Source organism: Suillus paluster (assembly GCF_016628075.1).
Source record: "Suillus paluster strain FC165 chromosome Unknown EDB91scaffold_152, whole genome shotgun sequence".
Taxonomy (NCBI): Eukaryota; Fungi; Basidiomycota; class Agaricomycetes; order Boletales; family Suillaceae; genus Suillus; species Suillus paluster.
The window spans coordinates 48,251-73,286 of record NW_024537712.1 but is presented as its reverse complement, the minus strand read 5'-3'; the positions used below and the strand labels follow the sequence as shown (position 1 = coordinate 73,286).

The window sequence follows — 25,036 nt, the reverse complement described above, 5'->3', positions numbered from 1 at the left end:
GCCAGACGGCGAATATTGAACACAGTGGGCGATAATGAAATTTAAAGGTGAACCGTCACGGAATTTTCCTAGGAGCTGCCATGTTTTCGTGCTCCATAGCTTTGCCGACCCTTCCCATGAACAAGTGGCCAACACGGTGCCGTCTGGGGAAAAGTCTTGTGAGCTGATATTGGGTCCAGGTGAAAACCAATGGGAGTGGGCTCTGATGGGTTGCGTGAGAGGTTCGCAAGTGTCTCCATCCCAGGCAATGAACTCCCCGTTGAAATCACCGGTTGCCATTAATTGGCCGTCTCGGGATACCGCGATTGCACGCACGCTGTCACGATGCCCCACCATGTTCTTTTTCAATATGACACCTTCCTTCAAGTCTCATACACGAACCATCTTGTCTGCTGAGCCTGTCACCATACGACGACGATCGGGGAAGACTGCGACTGCAAATACGGTATTTTCATGATCTTGAAAGGTTCGAACGGGTGTGCAACTTCCAATGGTGACTTGCGCTACTTCTTTTGCCATCGTGGTGGACCTTCGGGTCGTTGAACGCGGTAGAGGTGGACTTATTATGTAGGGGCGGATGGTGTCCTGCTCAAAGCTGTAGCGGTGCGTGTACTTAGCGTTTTTGTGCACCTGCCTCGTGTTTCATTGAACGCCCGTGACACGAGGTTCAACCCTCCTTTTTAAGCTGCAACGAGGTCATTATTAATCGTGTCTTGCTCCATGACATACGCCTTTAATTGTACATGTGTCCAACCTTCTTCGCCACAGCGTTCCGGATGTAACGATCCGTGCTAATCTGGGAATGTGCTGTTGTTTCTTCCCCTCATCGGATTTGACTGCTCAGTCCTAATGATCTGACGTACGCCATTTCTACTTCTCACTGTCAGGCCACGTTTATCTCGGTCTGCATACGCATCGGATGCGGATAGCCCGACGGCCTCCCCCCCTTCTTAGATATAGCTAGTTCGGATGAAAGCTGACTGCCTTTTCTTTCGCTTGATCGAGTCGGTCGTGAACGACTTCTTGCAGCAAGTTTTCAGCGATATTTGTTGGACGGGAACAGCTTCGTGTAATATGTGAACCACACCATGCTATCGGCCCTCTGAATTGAACATCAGCTCGGCTATGTAGCTTAAATAACAGAGTCGTTGCATTAGTCTCAGCGTTCTTGTGTAAATCTATCATGTGCATATGGTATTTTCATACTCGGGGATGAGATTCACTCCCATTGGAAAGGGGACTTCCCTCCGTGCTTGACGAACGCAAACGATGAAGGCACGAACATTCTGCGACATTGAGCTATTTGCAGATATTTGGCTTTGTACAAAGAAAGGAATTGAAAACGTTTGTTTGGCCTTATTGAATCCTAAGGCTGCTGACAGGCACGCAAAAAATGACCTCCCCAAGTAATTAAGGTCAAGCCGGCGGCCCCATCCAGTGTCCTGTCTCGCAGATCAAGGGGGCCCGATGATGTGATATGCGAGGTCATCAAACCCTAAGAAGACACTGAAGAAAGAGAAGGCTCGATGCCTGACTGAGATACGGCGTGCACCAGTCTTAAAGATTTAAGTACTATCAGGGTACAGATGAAAATGACACAACAGATATCTATCCTCCATGCCTATATGATACAACTACAAAATCTCTAGTCGCCTAACGTCCATCATGTCGTCAATACTAGCCATGTCTCTGACTTGTGCAATGATATCGTAATCCGATGCGATTCTCTTATATTCTCCGCGACGCTGCTCTGCCAGCAACAATGCGCCGAAAGGCTGTCTAAGGTGGACCATCAATCGAAACTCTCGTGAGTGGGACTCCGAATCAAGTCCAAACGGCTCAGGCAGCTCGAGGAGACAACGATCCCACGGGCGGACGAGCACGAATGTCTGCCGAATGGGCCTTGCCCGCGAGAACTCAATGAGCTCATTTTCCGTGGTGACCACCAGGTCAAGAAGTCCGTCTGCCTCGACTTCATATGTGAAGCATGCCCCCTGGACTTGACCAGGTGTCCGTCTGACCTCAGTCACACGGAATACCATGCAAGGCAGCTGGAGTCTGCGGCTCGCAAAACGAGGAGGGTTCATGTTCTTAAACAGGGAATAAAGATTTGAAGCTGACTCCACGGCCACGGCATTTCGCAGTGACGAGACCAATCTCCGAATGTTATCTTCGGACAGAGATGGAGGTACGTATGGCGGAGCTTGGTATGAGAAAATGTCCGCTGGTAGACAGCTGTTGAACTCGGAGGATTTTCCGACCCAGTTCAGAGCAGTAATATCGCCCGACTGAGCCACGATCTCCTGCAAGAGCCGCCCGAGCGCCTTTTGCTTCTTCTCGCCATAAAATATAGGTAACTGGACGCCGAAGATGCCGAACAACGAGTATGCAATGTCTTCCTGCCGCGTAGTGACACGCTTCGATGCCCATTGCAGTTTCTCTCGGGCACCTGTCATGCCCGGCTGGAAGTCCACAAGGGCCCCTGCATCAATGCCTGTCGCGTTTCCCAACTCCCGCATGATCGATAGGGAATCCTTGTGATTAGGGGAGCGGACATCAAGATATAGGGTCCAATCCTGTTGATAGAAGCGAATGACTTTAGGAGCAAGGAATTCCGGGACAGTCCATCCTCGGGTATTCCAAGCGCTCTTCGCCAGTGCGCCGGACTTGGATGAAGGCGGGACATCGGACAGATAGACGATGGTGAGTGCCGAGTCACGATACCAGGTAAACATGGAATTGAGTGATTCGTCGACCTCCCCCTTGTTAGTTTGGTCGATGCAACATGAATCAATCCATGCCCAGTGATACCCCTCATCACGGGCCACGTTACAGAATGACTGCAACTTCACGACGCTGCCAACTGCCTCCAACTCGTATATAATCTCCCCCCGAATGTCGCTCAGCAACTGCTCCTTGCCATCCCACCTATGGGATAACATGGCCCAACGGAAGTACGTCGCGACCACTTCCTCGGTGTGCTTTTTTCGAAGCTCTGGACGTTTGATAATTAACGACAGGAGCTTCTTGTAATCTGTTTGCGTTTTGAAGGCGCTTATCTGGGTCTGTCGGTCACATAAGAGCCCGGTGGTTGTGTGGAGTAGACGAAGTGGGGCGTTGTCAAGGTGAGTATCAATCGCCATTTGAATAGCACCTTCTGCTTCAGATCGCTGCTGGTGCAGCTGTTCACTATTTGGGGCATCCTAAACAGAAGGTAAGAAGACAAATGAACAGGACATGAACACAAACTCGCCTTGTTGGAAGCCTGTTCGTTTGGAGTGTCATCCTTGCGCGAGATGAGATGATGAAGAGACGGGGAAAAATACGAAGTGCATGGGACATCCTAAATGCAAGGTAAGAAGATGAAGAGACATCAAATTAGTACTGCGAACTTACATCGTTGGATGCCGGTTCCTCTAGAGCGTCCTCTAGCAAAGCATCTTCCGGTACTGCCCACACAGAGATTTTCTTATCCTCACCCCCACCGAGGATGCGCCTGCCATCTATGGAGAAGGTGACACAGTTCACCCGACAAGAATGGTCGAATATGGCAATGGTTTCTTGATCGGAGAGCCGCCAGAGGCGGATATGCCTGTCATCAGATGCGGAGGCGACAAGTGTGCCATGCATGGCAATGGCGTTGATCTGTTCGGTATGGCCCGTCCAGGGATCACCAACCTGCTGCCAAGTCGATGCATCCCACTCTCGTATAGTAGGATCAAGAATATTTCCCCCTGACAGAAGGCGAGTGCCATCAGGTGACCACGCGAGTGACTTGCCGAATACAAGTCCGAATGGAAACGAGGTCGAACTGTGAGCGGTGAAAGTTGCGATGCACTCCCTCGTGCTTTGATCCCATATTTGGACATCTGTGAATGTTGCGATGGCAAGATGTTCGCCGGATGGCGAATACCGAACGCAGGTGACCCGATCGCCACAATCAAGGCTAAGTGGATTCCCTCCTGGCAACGTCTTTGTGCTCCACAATTTCATCGCGTTATCTGCTGATGAACCACTCGCCAGCGTTGTGCCATCCGGAGAAAAATCCAACGAACAGGTCATGTTAGAGTGTGCTTTGACGATTTTCTTGAGAGATTTTCCAGTGTCTCCGTCCCAGGTGAAGAGCCCTCCCCAGTAATCACCGCTTGCTATCAATTTTCCGTCTCGCGATACCGCCACTGCCTGTACCCAGGCGGGATGCCCCTCCATTTTCTTCAACACAATACCCTTATTCAGGTCCCACAGACGAACCATTTTGTCTTCCGAGCCTGTGACCATATGTGGTCTATTGGGGCAAATTGCGACTGCGAGTACAGATTCTTTGTGACCTTCATACGTTCGAACGCATGTGATTTCCGCCATTCTAGTGGGGCTTGATGGTGAGTGAGCACGGCAGAGTTGAACTTGCTGTAGAACTGACGGTGTCTTGCTTTAAATAACCAGAGGTGCGTTGTACTGCGTGTTGTTATGCTACCGCGCAGCATCAATGTGCCTTTCATATCATTAGACGCCCGAGATATGAGGCAGTGTCTAGACCACCTTTTTTGCAAATGCAACCGGGTTATCATCACCTCAGGCAGCACTTCTCGGTACTAATAAAGGGTCTTACTGTTGAACTCCGAACGATCCGAATGATGACTTGCGCTGTCCGAAGGATCCGAGATGTCAGTGTGAGGCTCTAGTGCTGCCGCGGTCCGGTCCGGTCCGGTTCTCGAGGGTGTTTTGTCGAACCTAGAACCGAACCTTGGGTCCGGTTCAGGCAAGGAGGGCGAACGCTGGACCGGACCCTTATGAACGCGTTCGCAAACGTTCGGTTCGAGTTCAGAACGCGTTCGAATGTCCGAACGCTACATATAAATTTCAAAAATTTGCGAGAACTACGTGAAAAATTCGTTGAGTAACTACTAACTACACCATATCCACAACATAGTATTCACGAGCAGCGGCAAACTCAGCTTGAGCCGTCGCGGATATATGGCCTTGACGATACCCACTCTTCAACAGCTGAAGGGCCTCAAAAGTCGACGGCAACAAACAATTGTGGTGTGAAGTCCCAGTGATGCCCCCGCTCGAAAAAGCTCGTTCCGAGGCAATGGCAGAGCCCTGAATAGCAAGGTAATCCTTTGCGATGCGAGAGATAGTAGGATATCGAAGAGAATGATGCTAGGAATATTGTCAACTTGCACTTCAGTCACCAGGCTATACTGTCATTCTAATGCATTATTACATGGTAAGTGTCAATATAGAGCAATGCAGGTGCGATGCTAAGTTTAGGGTGCATTACTTCTCACCCAAACCGGCAGTGTAATGCATTAGGTGCATTATAATGCATTAGCCTTCAAATCGTGTACATATTGCCTAATGCGTGTAATGTACCGTCGGTCTTCAAAAGCTGGATTCCTGGTCCAGGCTGGTCCCTGCCTTTATAACCCTGTTCCTGGCAGCCCCCTCACTTCTCATTCCCCACATTGCATTCTATTCTTACTCATATCCTTTCTGGTTGTTCGATTGCCGTCAATTGAGTTTAACTTCACGGCTCGAGGCCTGACATCCTTTTTTAGGCCACTGCTTGACTCAATGACACAATCCGTTCAAGTCCATGCACTTGGAAATCTCCGAATGGGCTAAATTTTTCTAAGTCCCAGTCACGTCCAGTACATGTCGATTTTTTGAAGTCCCAGCGCACGACGGCTTCCATTAGAACAGGGTAAAACATATATATTTGGTTGTTAAAGGGACACTTATATATATATCAATTCGATGTAGATTATTAGATTCACCATGACATGTCGCGACTAAAGTAAACGAACAAGTATTACTACGTCGTACTGTGTATAAAGACGTTTAAGAGTGCAAAATCATCAAAACTAAATACACCATGAATACCAACATGCCATACTTACCCTCGCTTGGGTCTCCTGGAATGAAAAGATATATGAACAAATTGAATATAACGAAGATGTTGAACATACTTGTTTCGAGCCTAGATCGTCGCCACGGCCTCATTTCTGTTTGGTGCTGGAGTTAGAGCCAATGGCATTGTCGAGCTCACGCCTGTTGAAGGCAACATTGCGTGCGCAGCGTTGACGAGGTTCGTCTTCTTGAAGCTGCACCTGCTGTTGTGCTGCAGGTGCCCTTGCACGTTGACGCTGGTTAGCAGGGGAAGAAGGCACAGGTACATCTAGATCCATGTCTTGGATGGGCTCAATGGGAACCAGAGGCAGACAAACTTGCGGTGTTTGCGGGGGAGTTGGTGGAGGAGGTAATACAAGTGGCAGCTCAGAGATTGAAGAGCTCGGGGTGAATGGATTTGAGTGATGCGCTTGGATCTGGGCATCATCGTCGAGGCCGTCAGCAGTGATTGAAGATCCCGGGGTGAAAGGGCTCAGGGGAGGCAACTGAATCTGAGCATCACCGCCAGCCATCAAAGCTAGTATGTTGGGGTCCAAGTCGAAATTGAGGTTGGAGTATTGGTCGGGTAACATAGACTGCTGCTGATCCAGGAGTGATGTATCATATCAGTATTAATGCATTACATGCAATGCATGACTCACCTCATGCAACAAGAAACCGAGGCGTGCATTATCGGCTAATGCATCAGGTAACGTAGACTGTGGCTGCTGAACCGGGAGTGATGTATCATATCAGTAATAATGCATTAGATGCAATGCATGACTTACCTCATGCGACAAGAGACCCAGGCGTGCATTATTGGCTAATGCAGAAAGCTGAATGTGTGGTAAGAACTGTTATCAGTAACGTTGTGTTACAAAGATGAATAAGGCATCACTTACCTCTTGTGACTTGTTGTTGAACGAATCAGGTGAGATCCTGTATAGATCGTCTGTGTGAAAGTTGAAGTTCGAGGCCCCAACACCAACACCACCACTGCTGCCAGCTTCAGCTGTGTCCTCCACTGAATTGGTTGGAATGCTGTTCATCTCATTATCGGTGTTGTCATCGCTCTCTGAGTCGTCGTCGTCGTCGTCGTCTTGAGGGAGAGTAGCTTCAAATGCTATATAATACGGTGAGTGTTCAAGTTGCAGCTTGTTGTTGAGAAAATGACACTTACCAAGCGCGCTGTTAGTAAATTCCAAGAATGCTTGCTGGATGCCATCGAACTTGTCGCAAAATGTGTTGAATTGAGCACTGTTCCCGAGTTCGCCTATGTGATAGCTTCAATTTGCAGTATAAGTTGACGTAAGTGATTTGACATATAGCAGACGTACTCATATACCACTGTTCCACCCTTTGTGGGGTCAGGCCCGGCCATGAGGACCGAAAACTTCCAGCCGCCGGTTGCGTGAGACAGGTAACAGAATACACAATCCAGCATTGGACCTAGTTCCCGGATGGCCCTGACCAATGATCAACACCAGTCTTTAAATGACGACTAATCAGGAGGTACGTACTTGACTTTTGTATTTGTATCAACCTTCAGCATCTTACCATCCTTCAAGCGCTCACGAGCTCTAGCGAACTTCGCTTTCGCCTTTCTATACTTCCTCTCAACCTCTTCCTTCACCTCGTCACTTTCCGCCTCGAACTTTTCTTGAGTTATAGCAAGGCGCTTGTTCAACTTAGGGCCACGGTGAGTGATGTTCGTCCTCATGAATAGCTTTGTCCGCGTCGATCTTGACTTTCTTCGCATAATACTCATGTGAGTAGATATGCATCTTCTTGGGGGCACGTGCACCACTCAATTCTACCCCACCTGCCAGCACTATGTCAAATTTGAGCACCCCCTTTGTCCCACTGGTACGGCTCAAACGTGACACATTATTCTGCCACCGGTACCAACTTGTGATTTGCTGTGATGAGTGAGGCTTAATCTGTGTTTGACGCATATTGTATAGCATGCTTACCGCTTGTTGTTTACTGACCGCCTCTTTTAAGTGTTCTTCTTGTTCTTCTGTCAGTCTTTGATCTGCTGGCACGTGCGCAAGGATGACACTGCGCTCTGGCCAATGCTCAAAGAATCCCCGCCAGGCTTTTTTCAGCACTGGATCGTAAGTTTTGTCGACCATGTGTTCATGGTACTCGGGGAGGAACGTCTCCAGGAATTCTCTTTGGTCTTTTGTTGTCCACTTGTAGCCCATCTAATCACTGGTGAGTATGCGTTATGATTTAGTAGTGCCGACACTTACATTCAATAATTAGAGCTAGCAGCAGTTAACAGTAACGGAAGTTAAGGTCGATGCGAGGGGCCAAGGTTGTTTACTGTGCTGTGGCCCTATCAAGAAGCTCGGAATCACGCTCTAGTTTCTTCTATCATAGGCATAAAAATTTAATTTGTTCTTTGCATGATCTGCAGGTCGCCAATGTTACAAGAAGTATTCTATCGTGATTGCCTGAACACTATTCTAAGAAAAATCAACCACAGGCCTTGGGACATCTGGGATACCGTCTCAGCGCTGAGGTGTAAAATCGCATCAAATTCTGCGAGCGTGAACAGGTGAGTACATGTATGTCAACACCACAGGGAGAACACAAACCTCGCGGCATTTTTTCACTGCAACACCCACTGCACTCGACTGCGCTGGAGTAAGTTTATGGAATGGTATACTGGGAAACAGAGCTTTTTCTTCAGGCCAATGCGCAAACCAACACGAAAAGAGTGCCCTGAAGAAATAACTCCGTTGAGACGGATCGCGTATCGCGAAGAATTCGTCCAAGCGAGACAGAAGGAATTGCTCCTGGATATATTGGAGGGGAAGAGGTTTCATCGGTAAGGACTGTTTGCCTTCAATTCAGCAACGACGTGCACAAGGACTGCATTACTTACTGACACAGACATTGATTGAGATGAGTTGGGGCATGAAGCTGCCCGACGCCTATTTATTGCAGTTCAGGCAAATGCTTCAAGGAAGTTCACATTTTGAGTAATTGTGACGGCGACTGAAACAAGTAACTCTCAATACCATTGTATTTGAAGCGGTGTCACAAGTATTGGAATAGCAATGATCCTCGGCTGAATTTTGTAAGCATCTCCGCATCTATCTTGCTTACAGCTGCATAACACCAGAGCTCTTCGGTGGCAGCAGTCACCAATTTGCATTGATGAGACAGATTACTGAGACGCTCTGTGATTGCAGCGGAGAAATGAGACTTCCCCCCATGAGATGACCATACGTATTCCTGAATGGACTCAAGTATTTCCAGACGATCCGAAAGCATTGCGAGGACAATCTGTTGGTCCCCGAGGCCCCAAATCATCTGCGTGTACAGTGTGTTGAATATCAAACAAGTCAGGAGGCTGGCCTCGGCGACATTGACACCACAACTAGGAGAACATGAGGTGTTCAGTATATGATATTGCTCAGAATTGATGTAGAAGTACATTACAGGGTGTGAAAGTTTCTTGACGGTTAAGCAGCTGAAAAGAACATGGTTGAGTTGTGGGCAAGCTGTTGAAAGTGACAGTAATTAAAACTCACGATAACTTTGGCGGAATCTGCGTGTGTCCTCCTGATGCAGAGGACGAGACCTGACACCCAGAATCCATGACTTGGCTGACCATCTTTTTAGCTCGGTACTTGGCTGCCATTTTGATGCTGATTTCCTCTTTCTTCCTGTATAAATGGGTCAGCGCTGCCCAGCTTAGATGTATTAGCAATGCCAGACCTTTCATAATACGTCCTTCTGTAAACTCGAGCTGCATTCTTCTTCTCCTCAGATGTGTTGTAGATGAGGGGACGCACCATTGTTCACCGTGTTTGGATAGTAAATGAGGCACAACGACGATGAGTTATGGAAACACAAACTTGGGTGCAAAGCCAAACACCAGTATGAGCAACTTCAATTTATCCTGCTGGCCCCTCACATCTTCACTCACTGTTTCGTCTGCTGCTTCAAGTTCATTCTTATCGTTGTTCCCAGTAATTTAACTATAGTCTTTTCTACTAGAATACAGCTGGTTTCATGCAACACGGTATTTATAGGAGATTTTGGTTCAGAACATCTCATATGACATATAAACGAGGTCATTCTAATAAAATACACAGCAAACTGCTCCAGTCACATTCAGCAATCAGAGACTTCATACATATGATACTCAGTCTTGAGGTGTGTTGAGCTCACAACACAACTTTAACAGGATTTTGGTTAGATGATTCAGGCAACGTCCTTAGACTGCGACTCAAAACACGCTCGTTTATTTGAGAGTTCATATGTGCACGTGTAATCATTATATTGGTTGATATTTCATCGCTGTCAAGCAACTGGTTTCGATGTTATGACTGCCATGATATGTCAAGACTGCAGTCTCCACTATCTTCTGTGTTATTAATTTCTGATATGCTACAATATCTTGTCTACTACGAACTGAGTGCTCATCTATTCTCCCAACACTGTCAATCCATTATGGAAACCCTTTAGACAAGCAGGGAGGAGTTTCGTCCAAGGAGTTTATATTTGAAGTGTTCCAACATTTCGATTTCCCAGTGCGAGCAGCCAGCATTAATCTCAAAATGATTCACCAGTCGAGAGAAGTGTTCATACATGGTACTAATGTCTACACATTGAGCAAGAAATCTACGTATTCAAGGAATTACTTTGGTCTCCCCACGGTCAATCGCTTCCTCAATCAATCTAATCCCCTCGGCAGCAGAGCAAATTCTGGAATAGGATGAACGGCTCACCCCGGTCACATAGGTGGATGCCCACTGCCTGTAATACTAATCAGAAAAAGTCTGGAAGTCAAAATACCACTCACCAAGTCGCAACAACACCAATGCGACGCCCACAGCTGATCCAGTAGAAAGGGCCGGCAGGAATTTGGCTCGGGAGTGATATAAATCACCCCACGATGAGCCCGCGTGTGAGTTACAGCAGCAGCGACAATGGCTGGGGGTGTGGTAGTTACCGGTGGGGTGGAATTAGTTGCAGTAGATGCCACGGTGACCATCAAGTCGATGACGGGTGGTGCAGTAGGAGCTGCAACGGTGACTACTGGAGCGGCAGCAGCCACTTCCTGAATAGTCGCAATGACTGCGTTTTGTACGACCACAGACAGGGCAGAGGTCAATGAGACCGTGTTGTTGCCGTTGATGTTTAGTTGAGCAAAGAGTGCCGTCAAAGAATCTAAACCAACCATTAGAAAAGACAGAATAACAAATGTATTTACACACCACCGCTGGAAGGACTAGCAATGGGCGCCACAGGCACTTGACTATCAGTGCCAGAGGAGGTCATTGTTGAGTAGGACCTGTATATTGAGCGTTAGAAACTTGCAACTCACCTGCATTATACATACAGCCGACGCTTGCAAGTTCAATTTGTGAATCAAGTACCTAATCTGCGGAGTACGAAATGTAATTCCCTATTTTGTGCAATGTTCTTTCATCTGTCATGTAGACACATCGCAGGCTTTGTTCTTCAAGCTTCAGGCTACTCGACTATTTAGGCTATCACCCTTGAGCCACTGAGCAGAATTTGGCTTCTGGCGACCTTCCCGGTGAAAGTACGTATACCACTATGACTATGGTTGTCCACCGAGCAGAATTTGGCTTCTGGTGACCTTCCCGGTGATTCACCACTATATAACAACTCCAGCATCGACTAAGTATGTATACCACTATGACTATGGTCGTATTCGTTGACAATGCGCCTTCCACTGCAGAATACCCTGAGATCGTCGCTGTCCATGAACACACTACTGGTTTCCTTCTTGCTGCCAGCGCAATGGCTGACGAATGTTTTCTCCATCACTACCTGGGGGTATATTATAACATCCCGGCATGTAGCAAGAAAACCCCTTGGAACCCACCTTTCTACTGTGTCACCCGTGGCAATGTGGTGGGTGTGTTACCCAGCTGGTGAGTACTCTCTGGTCATTAGATGGATTTATATAAATCTACACTAGGGAGCACACTCTAAATAGCGCCTACTCCCAGTATTGCTTCCATAATTGCATGACGCGCTTATACCAGTTCCTGGATTCTCCAAATAAACAATAACTTCAGTGTCTACTCATCGCCCTTCGAGGGCTTCAATCAGTGCAGCCACCTGACATTATGTCTCATAACGGCCGTCGCAAACACACACGCTTAAATGCGTACATTCCGCAAGCCAGCTCTCTACCTTCCGTCTACTACACGTCTGTAACTTTCTCCTCACGCCCTAAGGGTGGAATAAAGGCTTCCCACCAGCACATTCTACGCGCATCACAATCTGATTCTCACCTTGAATCTGACAGCATTTTCTGAAGGGGCTGGAGATGAAGCCGATTTTGGGTACATGGATGGGTACATGGATGCAATTGATGATGTCCCAGCTACATCAAAGCGAAAATGGACCACGGCTGTAAGTGTTTGCTGGTCATAATTTTGCTTCACTGATTTTATTTGTAGGATAATCCCCTTCTAGTGTGGTTAAGCGGTTGTGACGACTATCTGGCAGAAATGCTTCGGATGGATGGCCGAGGGGACTATACTTTGGATACTTGCTGCCAATGTGGCTCTGATCCCGCCCTGTTCCGATGCGATGACTGTTGTGACATGCAGCTATACTGCGGAGACTGCACTGTCTACAACCATTTGTGGTGTCCCACTCATCGCATCAAGGTTTGTCTGTATTAATTCTGAGTGGCCGAGTCAAGAGTTGATTCACTTTAGGAGTGGACGGGGTCATTTTTCATAGCTACATCACTCAAGAAGTTCGGTCTGAGGATCCATCTGGGGCACACGACTGGTGAAAGTTGTATCCTGCCTCGCAAGTCATTCAATGACAACTTCGTCCTCAGTTGATACAAACGGAATACATGAGATGGCGGTTGACTTCTGTGGCTGTGAAACCTCCCAGACTCATACCAAACAGCTCTTGCGCATGGGTTGGTTTCCCTCAACAACTGTGGATCCAAGGACAGCGGCAACCTTCCAACTATTACACCATTACCAGATTTTGTCTTTTGAGTCCAAGGCATCCGTGTATGAATTCTATCACTCGCTCGTCCGTATATCTAACAATGTTGGTTTGATTAAGAAGGTTGGCATATTTCTGGGTTGATCTTGCATGAACTAAAGTACCTCTAATTCAGGACCGCTATGAATCCTTCATGTGTATGGTTCGTGAGTGGCGACACCTAAAAATGTTGAAACATTTTGGCTGTGGTCATGATCCAGTCAGTGTGAGTGGTACCAAAGAGGGCGAATGCACCGTCCTCTGTCCAGCTTGCCCACAGCCTGGCAAGAATCTACCCCCTGACTGGAAAGAAGCGCCAAAAGCCAAGCAGTAAGTCTCTCATCATTTTCGAACATGAAGCAATGCATTAATTGCACTTAGATCTATTCGTTGTTCAGTAGCTATTGATGCCAATTTTCACTTGAAGAGACGGAATATTTCCAGCGATGAAGTGGACCCAAGTCTCTCAGAGGGATGGCCATACTTCATAGAAGAGAAGAAGTTCAAGTCGCACCTCAAGGAGCATTTGTCCGAGACACAGGAGGTATGTAAACAGCCTGGTCCAAGATGTCGCTGACAACACCTCCACAGAAAAGTTCCTGCTCGAACCATAATGCCGTGAATATGGCTGAGACAAAGCTATCACAGGGCCTTGCAGCTACTGGAGTAGGGACAGTCAATTGCGTGCAACATAACTTCAAGCGCCCAAATGGTGTCGGGGACCTACAAAAAGGGGAAAAGTACGTGTGTCACTTGTGAAGCTGCTCTGACTAATTCAATTCTTAGGTACATTAACATGGACTACCTTTTTTTCTCCACACTCCGCAACAGCCATCTCGACGTTCTGAATGTGTCATATGACATCGCGTGTCAATGGCACAAGAATCTATGGAGTCGCATGAAGTCACTATCTGAATCATACCATATATCTTATTTGTGTATTTTTATTCGGTTCTTCATCCCCAAGTTCCACCTTCCGGCACACGTCAACAAGTGTCAGACATTGTTCTCTTTCAATTTACGCGTTTTGTGGGCCATACAGATGGGGAGGCGCCTGAACGTGGCTGGTCCAATATAAATCCGGTCGCATCAAGCACGAAAGCAATGGGACCTGGCTGTCGTAGGGACACATTAGACAATCATTTCAGGGATTGGAACTGGAAAAAAGTTGTCGGCTTAGGTATGTGGTTTACGCTCACTTATTATTCTTGTTTGGTTGATGTTTTTGGGATCAGGCGCATCTCTCGCCTATAAAATGCGGGAAGCTGTCATTGAGAAGGCTGATCACGAGGCTGCATTCCAGGAGTTCAATGCTGCGATTTCCCCTGACCACAGGTCAGCATGGACAGTTGAGATAGAGAAATGGGAGGAAAACCCGAATGACACGTCACTCACTAACCCCCTCGAGTGCAAGTCAATCTGTAAGTTTTGTCTTACTATTCAAATTATATTTACTGAAGCATCTATTAAGAAATTACACAAGCTGCAGCCCATCTAAAACTTGCACAGATGGAAGCTGAAGAACTCACTTGCGGAATTGACCTATCTCTGCACCCCGACATCTCACCAAGTGTTCTTATCGCGTCAGGATTAGACCTTGAGGAGGAGCAGTAAGTAGCTTTACCTAAATGCTACCAGACGAAGGCAACTAACACCTGGGACAGACGTTGTGTGAGAGCAGTATCCAAAGGGATGGGTCTCCACGTTTATGATATGCAGAAGGGCACACTCACACGAATGAGGAATGTCCTGCATCGTAAAATCGAGACATGGAGAAGTGCGCAGGTTCTGTACATGCCTGCAGTGCAGATTCTCACTGCTACTGTGGTTCCCGACCCTCGTCAGCCATTTGAGAGTGCTGAGGACATCCGCCTGTGGTTACCGTCTAATCTGAAAGGCAAACCATGTGATTCCCGACTTCGAGATCATGAATGGGATTTGCAGTATGCACAGGCCCACGATGCGCTTGAAGAGCTTCGACAGTGCCTTCGCGTGCACTGCTCTATGCTTACGTTCAAGCAGGAGTGGGTTCGTGGTCAAGGCGCCAACACCCGTGCTCAGAATGCACTTGCTCGTGTCCACATACGGCAGGTGGCATGCACAAAGAGATACAGAGTTGCATGGGAGGCGCTGAAGACCTTGGCACCCCTCTTGAAGAAGGTGGGATGGCGAGGACGCCTGCAAGACCTGAAGGACAAAGATGTGAAACCATTAGTGGACCCTTTCAGCAGAGAGACTGAAGGTCGCTGTCGCCTGACATGGATCTGGATGATGACGGGTGTGGATACAGGTAGCGATGGAGGTGACGTGGATGGTTAGTTTTTATTTGATCTTTATGAGCTGTTACTGACAGTGGTCTCTGAATCTTTTGCTAGGAGTTCGCATGGAATGGTGCAAGTCCTGAGCAAGAGCAATGCGCTGGGCAGAGGAGATAGAATTGTTACAGGAGGAGATGCGAAGGGTGCTACAGTTTTTCGATTGGCAAGCCAACTGGTGGGACGAGCAGCAGGACCGACTCGTCTGTGAGACAGCGGCTCAACGCAAGGGCTTGATAGCATATGCTAACAAACAGGCACACATTCGATGTCAGCTTGCATCACGCTTTAGAGTGCTGTGGGCTTCGTACCTTCCCCAGATATCCCCTCCAAGCTCGAGCCTCATATCAGGCGCCATACCCTCACTGGATGACATGCAATTCCCCGACCTCATGCTGCCTACTTCATGTGCCTAGTATAGTTGACCTTCTGTAGTGTAATTAATCTTCTGTCGTGCCTAGCGCTTCGTTGCAATGAATGGTCTTCTGTCTCCAGATTTTAGTTGCCAGGGAATAAAAATATGTAGTTGCCAATATATAGTTACCGGAGGACAGGAATACATATGCGGACAGCCAGTGTACTGCGCGAGCTTACTAGGGAGGCAGCTCTGATGGCTAGCATGTTCTAATGCATTACAGACAGGCTAGCAAGCATTGTTAATGCAATACGGTTGTGTGGTAAGTACCAGATTTAATGCATTATGGCTACAGCATATTGTGCAGTCACCCCCAAAATGGTACCTCTTAGGTTGTTATTCCTGTATACATGAATTACCCTAAGAGGTATGATTTGCTGGGGATTTCCCATTATATTGCAGGGGCAAAGGCTGATGTTGGAGCAAAGGTAGGAGATATTATATGGGACGAAGTTTCTATTTTTCCCAGCCCATCTGGGACATCCTTGTGTGATATTTTATATGGGATTTCCCTGTGACATGGGTGGTGTCAGGGGTCCTTCAGGTCAATTTTTGTACCATATTAGCAGGGGTAATACTGGGCATGATTAGGGGTATTGTAGGCATGATTGGGGGTATTATAGCAACCATTACTGAGAGCTAGTGTGGAAACATGTCATATACCTGATCCGATCACTCCGATACTAATATCTGCTCCGCTTTCTGACCCCTCTGCCCCATTCATCCTCCACTCTGTCCTATCACAAGTCCGCATTCCGCCCTATGCTTCCGCTCAACCTGCTCAACTGGTCCCCTTCTATAACCTCTCCATTCAACTGGAGCTCTTTCCCCTTTTAGATATATGCCTTCCATATTGGTACATAGACCCTTACTTCCAGATGACCGGTAATTCCTATTACTGCTCGATCATTGATCTGACGCGTACATATTGATATCCGCTCTGACTTATGTCTTCGCCTATGTAAAGTACTTACAAACTATATCCTTGGTACATAGCTTTACTACATAGTTATCCTGATCACTGCCTCACACATAGAAGTATATAACATATCCTGTACTTAGATATTTTTCCTCAGTCTTGATATTACTTGTCTTCTCGCAGTTACATCTTGTGAGAATTCTCAGTAGGACCTTGCCTCCTCTTGACACAAGTCTCAACTTGTTGTCACCTCCGACCCTCCGACCCTCCGACCCTCCGACCCTCCGACCCTCCGCTCTGACTTAGAGCCGTGCTCTAAGTCTTTCCCTTATTACCCCGCCCCTATCAATATCCTCCTATCACCCCTCTTCCCTATCCTCTGCATTATCCTCCACCATCTCTGCTCCTATCAAAATATCTCCCTGGTTCCTATCCACCCTCTGCATCAGTCCCCGCCTTCTCTGCTCCGCTCCTAGTCGGTCCGCCGCTAGCAGCTCTTACTCCCCGACCCTCAAAGCGGACCCAAGCGGTCCACTCGTCCTACTGTTGGACAACATCAGACCCACTCCAAATTCAGGGCACATACTCAGCTAAGGGTGCAGTGCAAGAGCTGAAGCCAAGCCCCTGACCCCTCTGCCTCTTGAGCCGGCACAGTACCTAACACCTCCTCTGGACACAAGTCTCAACTTGTTGTCACCTCCGACCCTCTGACCCTCCACTCTGACTTAGAGCTGTGCTAAGTCCTTCCCTTATACTCTGCCCTTCTCAAATATTCTCCCTTGTCCCTCCGCATTATCCTCTGCCTTCCCCGCCCCTACCAAACATTCCCCCTGCTCCTATCCACCCTCCACATCACTCCCTGCCTTCTCTGCTCCGCTCCTAGTCGGCCTGCCGCTAGTAGCTCTTACTCCCCAACCCTCAAAGCGGACCAAAGCGGACCACTCGTCCTATCATCGGACAACATCAGACCCACTCCAAATTCAGGGCACGTACTCGGCTAAGGGCGCAGCGCAAGAGCTGAAGCCAAGCCCCGACCCCTCTGCTTCCTGAGTCGGCACGGTACCTAACATGCGCCGGCCAATCGCTCTTGGAGACTTGCCTCCGTTAGTCCAGCACTCATCAAAATTCTCGCGAATCTCTCTCCACAGTAGAGGATTTTCTGTCTGGTCATGGCACTCAACATAACTGTTGTACTACTCCTCCTGCCAGTCTTTCATAGATACTGAAATATTCACATCAGTCAGAAATCCAATCAGTACTGGACACTACTCACCGTCAGACAACTTGGGGTGCTTGATCTTGTACTATGCTTGGTACATGTTCCAAGGGTTTTCGGTTCAAGTAGGTTTCACTGATAACCCGGCCGCAATCAGAATGGCCCCAGGTGATTTTTCATACTCCTTGGCAATCTCGGTTGCCTCTTTAAATGTTCGCTCACCCAAGGCAATTGCCTTGCGCATTGCTTCCACCAGGAGCCGGCCAGGCGCAAGGTGATTGTTGGCATTGGGGTCTTGTGGATCCTGGTGCGCATCATCTGCATCTTCATCATGTGAAGGTGTGGTTAGTTCCTTGCCTTTGCCCTTGGACCTTCAGGCCAGAGGACATGTAGGTGTATCATCTGCCGATAGGGTACATTCTTGAGCAGGTGGTGGGGGTGGCTTGGTGCCCTTGGCACCCTGATTTACATGAGTAGGCAATTCATTGGCATCACCATCAGTCAGAGCTGGACTCAGCCTGGTCGCCATAGTCGCTGTCTTCAGGTGATGCCTCTGCCGGTATGACATTAGAGTCCCATAATACAATAACATATTTCTAACACACCACCCAAGGGATCATCAATGCCTTGATGCACTGCTGAACCTCTTCAGTAAAGTCCGCCAAAAAAAAATGAAGACAATACCTGACTCCACCTCTTCGTCGTCAGGGATTGCATTGGTATCAACATTGGCGACCTGCTTGATGGTAGGCAGCTCTGAAGGCGAGTCAACAATGGTGGTATCATCCTGGATGATCCTATCTGTGAGTCGCACCAAAATTCAACCGCATTGTGCTTACTGTGAATATGCCAGAATCCTTGTCATTAGCGCTTTGTTCATGGCCTCCATTTTTAGGGACATGCAGGGGTGCTGGCAGCTGAAGCAAGCAAGAGTTAGGAATCTTCTTCAATTGTAAATAGAACACATGCCTTAGACTTAATAAATTTATGATTACTTTTTGCACCACAAGGAGGGCCGACTTTGGCTGTCATTTTCAAAAATCGCATGGCAAGACTCATAGTCTGAAGGCCTGAGCGTTCCAGGACGCGAAGTCACAGGAGGTGAACATAGTCGACATGTAGTCAGACTTGAGAGTAAAAAACAAAGACACAGCAAGATATAAGGGTGATGAGAGTGCTTCACAAGATGAATAGGGACGGCAGCAAAAGAGGTAAATTTTACCTGGCATAAGTAAAGACTGCACTTTTTATGTGCCCTGGACGATTTACCATTGTTCTGGAAGGTTTGGACTGGGTTAAACTTCACTGGTTCGACCGAGGGCCAAGCATGCAAGTAAATCAGAAACTGGGTTGGAAACTGGTCTGGGCTGAGGGATCTAGGCCTGTCAATACTAGGAAATGGAAAAATGGGGCGCATTGTCGCTGTACTCAGGGTCAGCCAAAACAACAGTTACATAGCCTTATATGAACAATGGTTGATGAATTACATGCGCTAACAAATACACATGCTGGGCACTAAGGGCCTGGGTCGGATGACGTATGTAAGAAATGTGTCTGTTGAAGACATGGCATAATCGGAGAACTGGATCGTTTGCGTATCAGTTCAATGCCATAGAATGAAGTATAGACAGGCTTACAGCGACATCGCCAAACAAGACATAAACAAAATCACGCGGGAAAACGATGCGGAACGACGGGGGGCCTTCCGAAGTGGTCGAAGAAACATTGCACATAAAAGTTGCATGTGGGTTGCATCACCTTGAAGTACATAGTGGCATTGAACGTACTTGCATCCAGGGATGCACTGAGGTGCAGTGGGGCATTCTCCCAGCTGGACAACACGTTGCAGAAGCTGTCAACATAGGGGAAGACATCTCTGATCTCACAACTCCACAGCCCACCCCTATCCCCCTCAGGTATAGGAGATACAAAACCACCCTCTCCAGGGAAAATGCTATGAAGAAGATCATGACAGGCAAGCGGTGAGTCCTCCCACGATGCTCACGCCATGACTCGATTGAGAGCTTGAAGTTCATAATGAAAGTTGAGCTCGTAAAGCTCCCAGAGGATGCGACGCATCAAGCGTGCAGGAGGGTCGCTAAGGGATGCAACAGATATGGTCTCATTGCGCCACACTAGGGTAGCCTGAATGGCCCATGTGCTCCCGTCAGCGTCCAACAAATCTTCACTGAATATTTGTTGGGGGGCTGCTTGCTTCCGCTTAGCTGCGGCAGTGGGACCTGCGATGACAATGAAGCTGTTGCCGAGGACTCGCCAGAAGGGCTACTGTTGAGAAAGTCACGCCAAAGCTGTGGTGGGGGAAATTTCTCTGGAGGGTTATGATTGACGTGGCTAATCCACAGTGGTCGTGCAGCGAGCCAGTTCGCAACAAATAATTTCTTCTGCTCCAGCAACATGGGTGTAATGAGAAGTGCGGGCTCAGGGAACCAATACCCTTGGTCAACAAGGCCCTGTTTGATGCAGCCTTTGTCCTTGTCAGCTTTCTGGAAGGCAAGATGCCAGAACCCGATGCTTTCAGGGTTTTCTTGACAGTGGAGATCCTCTCACTTGTCCCGGTTATGTTGAGTGTCATTAGTTTTGGAATCTTCTAAAGGAAGTGGTAAGGTTCTAGTCTTAATTACAATAATTATACACGTACTCATTTTCATCAATTGAGACAAAGCAATCTTTCGCGCCTTCTTATTTTGCTGTCCCTGAGAGGGAACTTTACCACTGGCCGGGTTCTGAGGCAATGCCGGAGACAATGGGTTCATGCCAAAAGTGCCAGCATAGGCCCGACGGGTATGAAAGTGATGGTTGAAGCCACCATGGCCACGATACAGGAGGGGGAACGGCTGCACAACTTTCCCAGGTTCAGAAAATATACTCTTAGTGATGTTGTCTGGGAACATGAGTATGACCGGTTTGATGATGTTCATGTCGCGAGGAATATATGCCTCCACTGTGAACAAGCCACACAGGCACACCTGCGTCGAGGAAGGTATCACATGTCTTTGAATCGTCAGTGAAACAACCCATCCACTTTGGGTCCCCAGGAAGGGTAGACCAAGATGACCAAGACAACATGGTGAGACGAGGTTGAACGATCTCAACATAATCCATGAAAGCTATTATGTCGAGGAATAAATGTTGCGCTTGAGCAACTGAAGACAATGATGTTGTGGTACGTAAGGGGATGTCTGCGGAGAATGTTGATGTCGTGCTTGAGGGATAAGAGCATGCTGCTAACTATGTTGTTCTTGCCTGCCTGTGTCACCTTCCATGCTTCAACCCGCTTGCGGGCAATTGTAAGTAAGTTATTGATACTGTCGATGATATAGGAGTGTAAGGTACCAACAGCAAATGCAGTCCCAGGTTGAATGACGAAATCTGCTGTAGTGGGAGTGTACCACACAAATTGAAAGCTGAAGGGCAAGGTGTCCTTGCAAGGGATGCAGACAGCATACTCAAACTCCTTACAAAACATTTGCGGCCATTGGAAGCAATCAACTACTCCAAAATGTCCATCAGCTCGAGCCTTCAGTTCATCTAAATTGTCATTCTGCAGTTCCGGTATCCAATCCATATTTGGAGTAGTGATTACAAGTGGATATTGATATACAATGGCTCTTGCATCCAAGGAAGTGATAGTTGCTATAAATCTGTTGTGAGAAGGTAGAAGATCGCATAGAAATGATAAACTGACGATCTGCACGCATGTAGGGAGTAAATTTATCCCAAGCGGTAGGCATGATTATTAAATCTGGCGCTGCAAGTGCTTTAGCATTGAAATCGATTCAAATAAACACGTACTACAAAGACAGATGAGAGACGGTGTGTATGGTCGTAAGGTAAGTAGCGGTAGAAAGGTAGAGTAGTCCCAAGGAAGTTTGTGAGCCTGCAAAAACCATAAGTGTTAAAACTAATTAAAGCAAACGCGTACCTTGCAAAGAAGCTTTGAGAAATTGTAAGATGGATAGTAAGTAAGATGAAAGTGTAGAAAAGTAAAGACATACGGACCTCGTACAGATGATTGGAATTGCAAGGCAGATAGTGAGTACAAGTGGTGCAAGAGAGACAAATAATACTCCCAAGAGAGTCTTCAACCCCACTGGCGCAACAATGAGAGAGCAGCCGGGGCGACTCTCAAGACGCGAAGTCTAGGAGAATGTTTTCAGTGACGCGAAGTCAACTGATCACAAAGTGAACGGCACGAAGCCAGTTTGGTCCAGGTGGGAGTTTGGAGATGAAGGACGAGCAAGATGATGAGTGATGAAGGTGAAAAGAAAGGATGTGCAAGCAGTGCTGGGAATTCTTGGGAATTCCCAGCGCAAGTCAAATCTTATCAGTGCCAGATTTGGTTAATCATATCTTTATTGCTTCATGTTTGCAATTACTGAGTCATTGTGTTGTGCTTTGAAATCACTTTGTTTGTTTATTCCTTTCCTTTATCAATATCATCCAACCTTCAACTTCAACGTTGTCAACCTTCACCTTCACTCCAGCTCCCCACTTCATCTCTATCTCCTTTCACAGTCTCTGCCCGATGGATTTCTCCCCAATGCTTCAAGCTCTCACCACCTCCGACTTCATACCTGGACGCTTCAAATTGGCTTCGTGCCGTTCACGTTGCAATCAGTTGACTCCATGTCGCTGAAAGCATTCTCCTAGACTTCACGTCTTGAGAGTCGCCCCAGCTGCTCTCTCGTTGTTGCGCCGGTGGGGTTGAAGACTCTCTTGGGAGTACTATTTGCCTTCTCCACCAGGCTTACTCTCTTTACAATGAGTGAGTTATCTCTTCTGCTGTCACCACTGTCTAATTGTGATCTACACAAATAATTTATACACTATCTTCAAATGATGATGAGCGAACATTGGTGAGTATTTCATTTTGTACATCTGATGGAGCTTACAGTTAACTCATAGATGGCAATGAGGAAGGACAACGAGGGAAGCCTGCAATGTGTGTGTAACCGTTTCCTTCTTCATCTCTCTATTCAATCATCTGCATACTCGTGCTCCCTTGATGTAGATGCGCCCACTGTCAAGCCTTGCTGTCTCTCCCTGGACATCTACCCAGGGTTCATGCCATCCATAGTCAACCTCAAGTTCCAGGTATGTTTCTTGTTTATCTCTTCTCTCCGCTAATTCCTGTCTTTCCCAGCGTCCATGCCATCCATAGTCAACCTCAAGTTCAAGGTAGGTTTCTCTTCTACTTCTCCTCTCCACTAATTCCTGTATTTAGGGTAGCAAATGTGTGTGTAACCGTTTCATTCTGTCTCTCTCCACTTAATCACCCACATACTCATACTCCCTTGATGTAGATGCGCCCACTGTCAAGCCTCGCTCTCTCTCCCTGGACATTTGCCCAGGGTCCATGCCATCCATAGTCAACCTCAAGTTCAAGGTATGTTCCTCTTTCATTTCTCGGTATGCCTTGGACTGAGTATACATGGGACAGTTGTTTTTTTATTCTCAATGAAGCGCGAGACAGTTACCGCACGATCCGCCCAAGAATGGAGATGTACTGAATGTCTTGGTTAGGAAGATAAAGATATCTCCTGGACTTCGCATCTAGAAAGTTGCCCGCACTGCTCCCTCATTATTGGACAGGTGGAATTGAAGATTCTTTTGGGAGTACTGTTTACCTTCTTTCCTGAAACGAGGCCTACACTACCCTTCCTCAAATGGGTGAGTTATTTTTTTTCTGGCACCACTCACAATTAACACTGGTCTTATTATTCAGCCCGAGGGTTTTTGAGACATTATTTGACATTTAAGACGTCAGCATCATTAATTTCAGCATAATTTTGTTTCCTTGTCTAATTATTTTCATGTACCCTATTTACACAATCTTGCTAAATCCGGTTTTCCATACCACATAGAACTTCAAGGTCATGGCACTATCTCTTTCCCACTGCTACCTAGCACTGTTCCGCTGCTTTTCCTGTTGTTGTTTTTCTTGTCATTCTCTCATCTTCATCTGACGATAGCATTCACATCTACCTTACCCTTGTCAGTCTGACTACGTGTCAACTTCAGTGACTTCGCGTCTTATGGCTGTGCAGCATCCCAAACGATCCCGTGAAGCTGATTCTTCAGTCCCTTCAAAATGGTCCCATCTGTGCCCTGATCACCCATCACCTATTACTCCTACCAACTCACAGCTGACTCCTTTCATTTGTGAACCATGGATGGTTTGGACACACCGAGTTCCTCAGGCTGCTCACAGGCCTGCGCCTCCTCTTCTTGTTCTACCTGGCTGGCAGCATTTCACCCAGAACATTGTATCTTTGTCTCAACATTCACTTATTCATGATAAAAACAACCTACACCCCCCTATCGGCGCTGATCCCCTGGATATCGATCCTTTCATCGATGACGAGCTTCTCTTCAGTGACTTGCTGTATATGCCAGATGGTCCAATCGACCTTCCATGCCAGTGTCTGTCTGGCCTACAGAAGAAGCGAAGACAATGGTGGAGATGGTCTGAAGAAGTGATCCCTTCCCTCATCAGTCCTTACCTTGGCTACATCCGGCAATCGGCTTCGTTGCAATCCATCCCCGACCTCGGTTGCTCCACTGGGGGTGACTCGCATTGCAGTGGATTGTGTTGCCCGCGATCGCTGGCGGTCACTTGTGTACTCTTTGATTGTGTGTTTTGTCTTTTGTGCCCTGAGGCTATTCACTTACATTCGTCATAATAGGATTACAAGTTGTCAATATTTCCTGCTGCGAGTGCTCCCTGGCACCACTCCAACTAGTGACACGTGGATTAATTGTATGCGCTCCCATCGCCCCATCCCTTGCGGTGGACATCCATGTTTTGGAGCTGGTAAAAAAACACTTGTTTGTACGGATGACCCCAAACTCAACTGCATGGTGTGAGGTGCTGGAATTTTTTTTGAATGAGCGAGGTTATAATTTGAACACCAAGGTCTGATGATTGCTCTCCTCTTCGTCTCATATCATTGACTCCAGTCAATAGGACAGTCTTAGATGCCGGTTTAGCAACGCATATCACTGGTACACCGTACTGACCATAATGGCATCAGACCACATCACGAAATTTATCTCGGACTCTCTGCATGCTGGCAAAGACAGTGTGCCTTCTCGTGAAAAACCTGACACACCACAAGCACTGAGTCAGCCGAGTGTCTACCTTCGTTCGCGTTGTCCTCTCTGCTTTGGTGGGAGTGGCTGGCGGCAGCATTGTGAACCTGACACGAAGTAAGCTATTTAAATTTCACACAATAACTTAACTGATTATC

General features: G+C 47.4%; 7 protein-coding genes across 7 annotated transcripts; 2 read left to right on the top strand and 5 right to left on the bottom strand.

Annotated features, from left to right (window-relative positions):
• Window positions 1–1,439: 1,439 nt before the first annotated feature.
• On the bottom strand, window positions 1,440–2,720 carry EDB91DRAFT_1173217 (uncharacterized protein). The gene has a single exon (XM_041320281.1). The coding sequence runs from the start codon at window positions 2,517–2,519 to the stop codon at window positions 1,635–1,637; it is 885 nt and encodes a 294-aa protein (XP_041169985.1). The 5' UTR covers window positions 2,520–2,720; the 3' UTR covers window positions 1,440–1,634.
• Window positions 2,721–2,771: 51 nt separating this feature from the next.
• On the bottom strand, window positions 2,772–3,759 carry EDB91DRAFT_1173215 (uncharacterized protein). The gene is made up of 5 exons (XM_041320280.1): window positions 3,397–3,759; window positions 3,254–3,343; window positions 3,066–3,203; window positions 3,019–3,024; window positions 2,772–2,995 (listed from the first exon to the last, which is right to left on the bottom strand). The coding sequence occupies exons 1-5, from the start codon at window positions 3,628–3,630 to the stop codon at window positions 2,903–2,905; spliced, it is 561 nt and encodes a 186-aa protein (XP_041169984.1). The 5' UTR covers window positions 3,631–3,759; the 3' UTR covers window positions 2,772–2,902.
• A 2,243-nt stretch (window positions 3,760–6,002) lies between these two features.
• EDB91DRAFT_1255731 (uncharacterized protein) lies at window positions 6,003–9,704 on the bottom strand (the record flags this gene model as incomplete). Its single annotated transcript, XM_041324031.1, has 15 exons — window positions 6,003–6,494; window positions 6,555–6,620; window positions 6,681–6,728; window positions 6,795–7,015; window positions 7,073–7,176; window positions 7,230–7,358; window positions 7,413–7,579; window positions 7,641–7,811; window positions 7,866–8,099; window positions 8,496–8,735; window positions 8,790–8,834; window positions 9,010–9,283; window positions 9,341–9,376; window positions 9,438–9,572; window positions 9,625–9,704. The coding sequence occupies 15 exons, from the start codon at window positions 9,702–9,704 to the stop codon at window positions 6,003–6,005; spliced, it is 2,442 nt and encodes an 813-aa protein (XP_041169983.1).
• A 669-nt stretch (window positions 9,705–10,373) lies between these two features.
• Window positions 10,374–11,193, bottom strand: EDB91DRAFT_1087880 (uncharacterized protein; the record flags this gene model as incomplete). The annotated part of the gene is made up of 4 exons (XM_041316310.1): window positions 10,374–10,513; window positions 10,641–10,668; window positions 10,715–11,082; window positions 11,130–11,193. The coding sequence occupies 4 exons, from the start codon at window positions 11,191–11,193 to the stop codon at window positions 10,374–10,376; spliced, it is 600 nt and encodes a 199-aa protein (XP_041169982.1).
• Window positions 11,194–12,237: 1,044 nt separating this feature from the next.
• Window positions 12,238–15,631, top strand: EDB91DRAFT_1240125 (uncharacterized protein; the record flags this gene model as incomplete). The annotated part of the gene is made up of 14 exons (XM_041321966.1): window positions 12,238–12,303; window positions 12,351–12,563; window positions 12,615–12,734; window positions 12,766–12,984; window positions 13,037–13,230; window positions 13,282–13,444; window positions 13,492–13,640; window positions 13,687–13,924; window positions 13,951–13,967; window positions 13,995–14,110; window positions 14,136–14,313; window positions 14,472–14,510; window positions 14,565–15,214; window positions 15,306–15,631. The coding sequence occupies 14 exons, from the start codon at window positions 12,238–12,240 to the stop codon at window positions 15,629–15,631; spliced, it is 2,688 nt and encodes an 895-aa protein (XP_041169981.1).
• A 2,255-nt stretch (window positions 15,632–17,886) lies between these two features.
• Window positions 17,887–23,189, bottom strand: EDB91DRAFT_1087878 (uncharacterized protein; the record flags this gene model as incomplete). The annotated part of the gene is made up of 20 exons (XM_041316309.1): window positions 17,887–18,083; window positions 18,183–18,318; window positions 18,371–18,411; window positions 18,450–18,552; window positions 18,605–18,682; window positions 19,403–19,467; window positions 19,553–19,719; window positions 19,771–20,005; window positions 20,053–20,310; window positions 20,425–20,727; window positions 20,753–20,873; window positions 21,016–21,419; window positions 21,472–21,534; window positions 21,579–21,663; window positions 21,709–21,720; window positions 21,782–21,925; window positions 22,538–22,592; window positions 22,639–22,664; window positions 22,779–23,000; window positions 23,067–23,189. The coding sequence occupies 20 exons, from the start codon at window positions 23,187–23,189 to the stop codon at window positions 17,887–17,889; spliced, it is 2,838 nt and encodes a 945-aa protein (XP_041169980.1).
• Window positions 23,190–24,226: 1,037 nt separating this feature from the next.
• Window positions 24,227–24,804, top strand: EDB91DRAFT_1008581 (uncharacterized protein; the record flags this gene model as incomplete). Its single annotated transcript, XM_041312365.1, has 3 exons — window positions 24,227–24,428; window positions 24,482–24,702; window positions 24,754–24,804. Coding segments are annotated over 3 exons (474 nt in total), but the record flags the coding sequence as incomplete, so codon positions are not given.
• Between the last annotated feature and the right edge of the window lie 232 nt (window positions 24,805–25,036).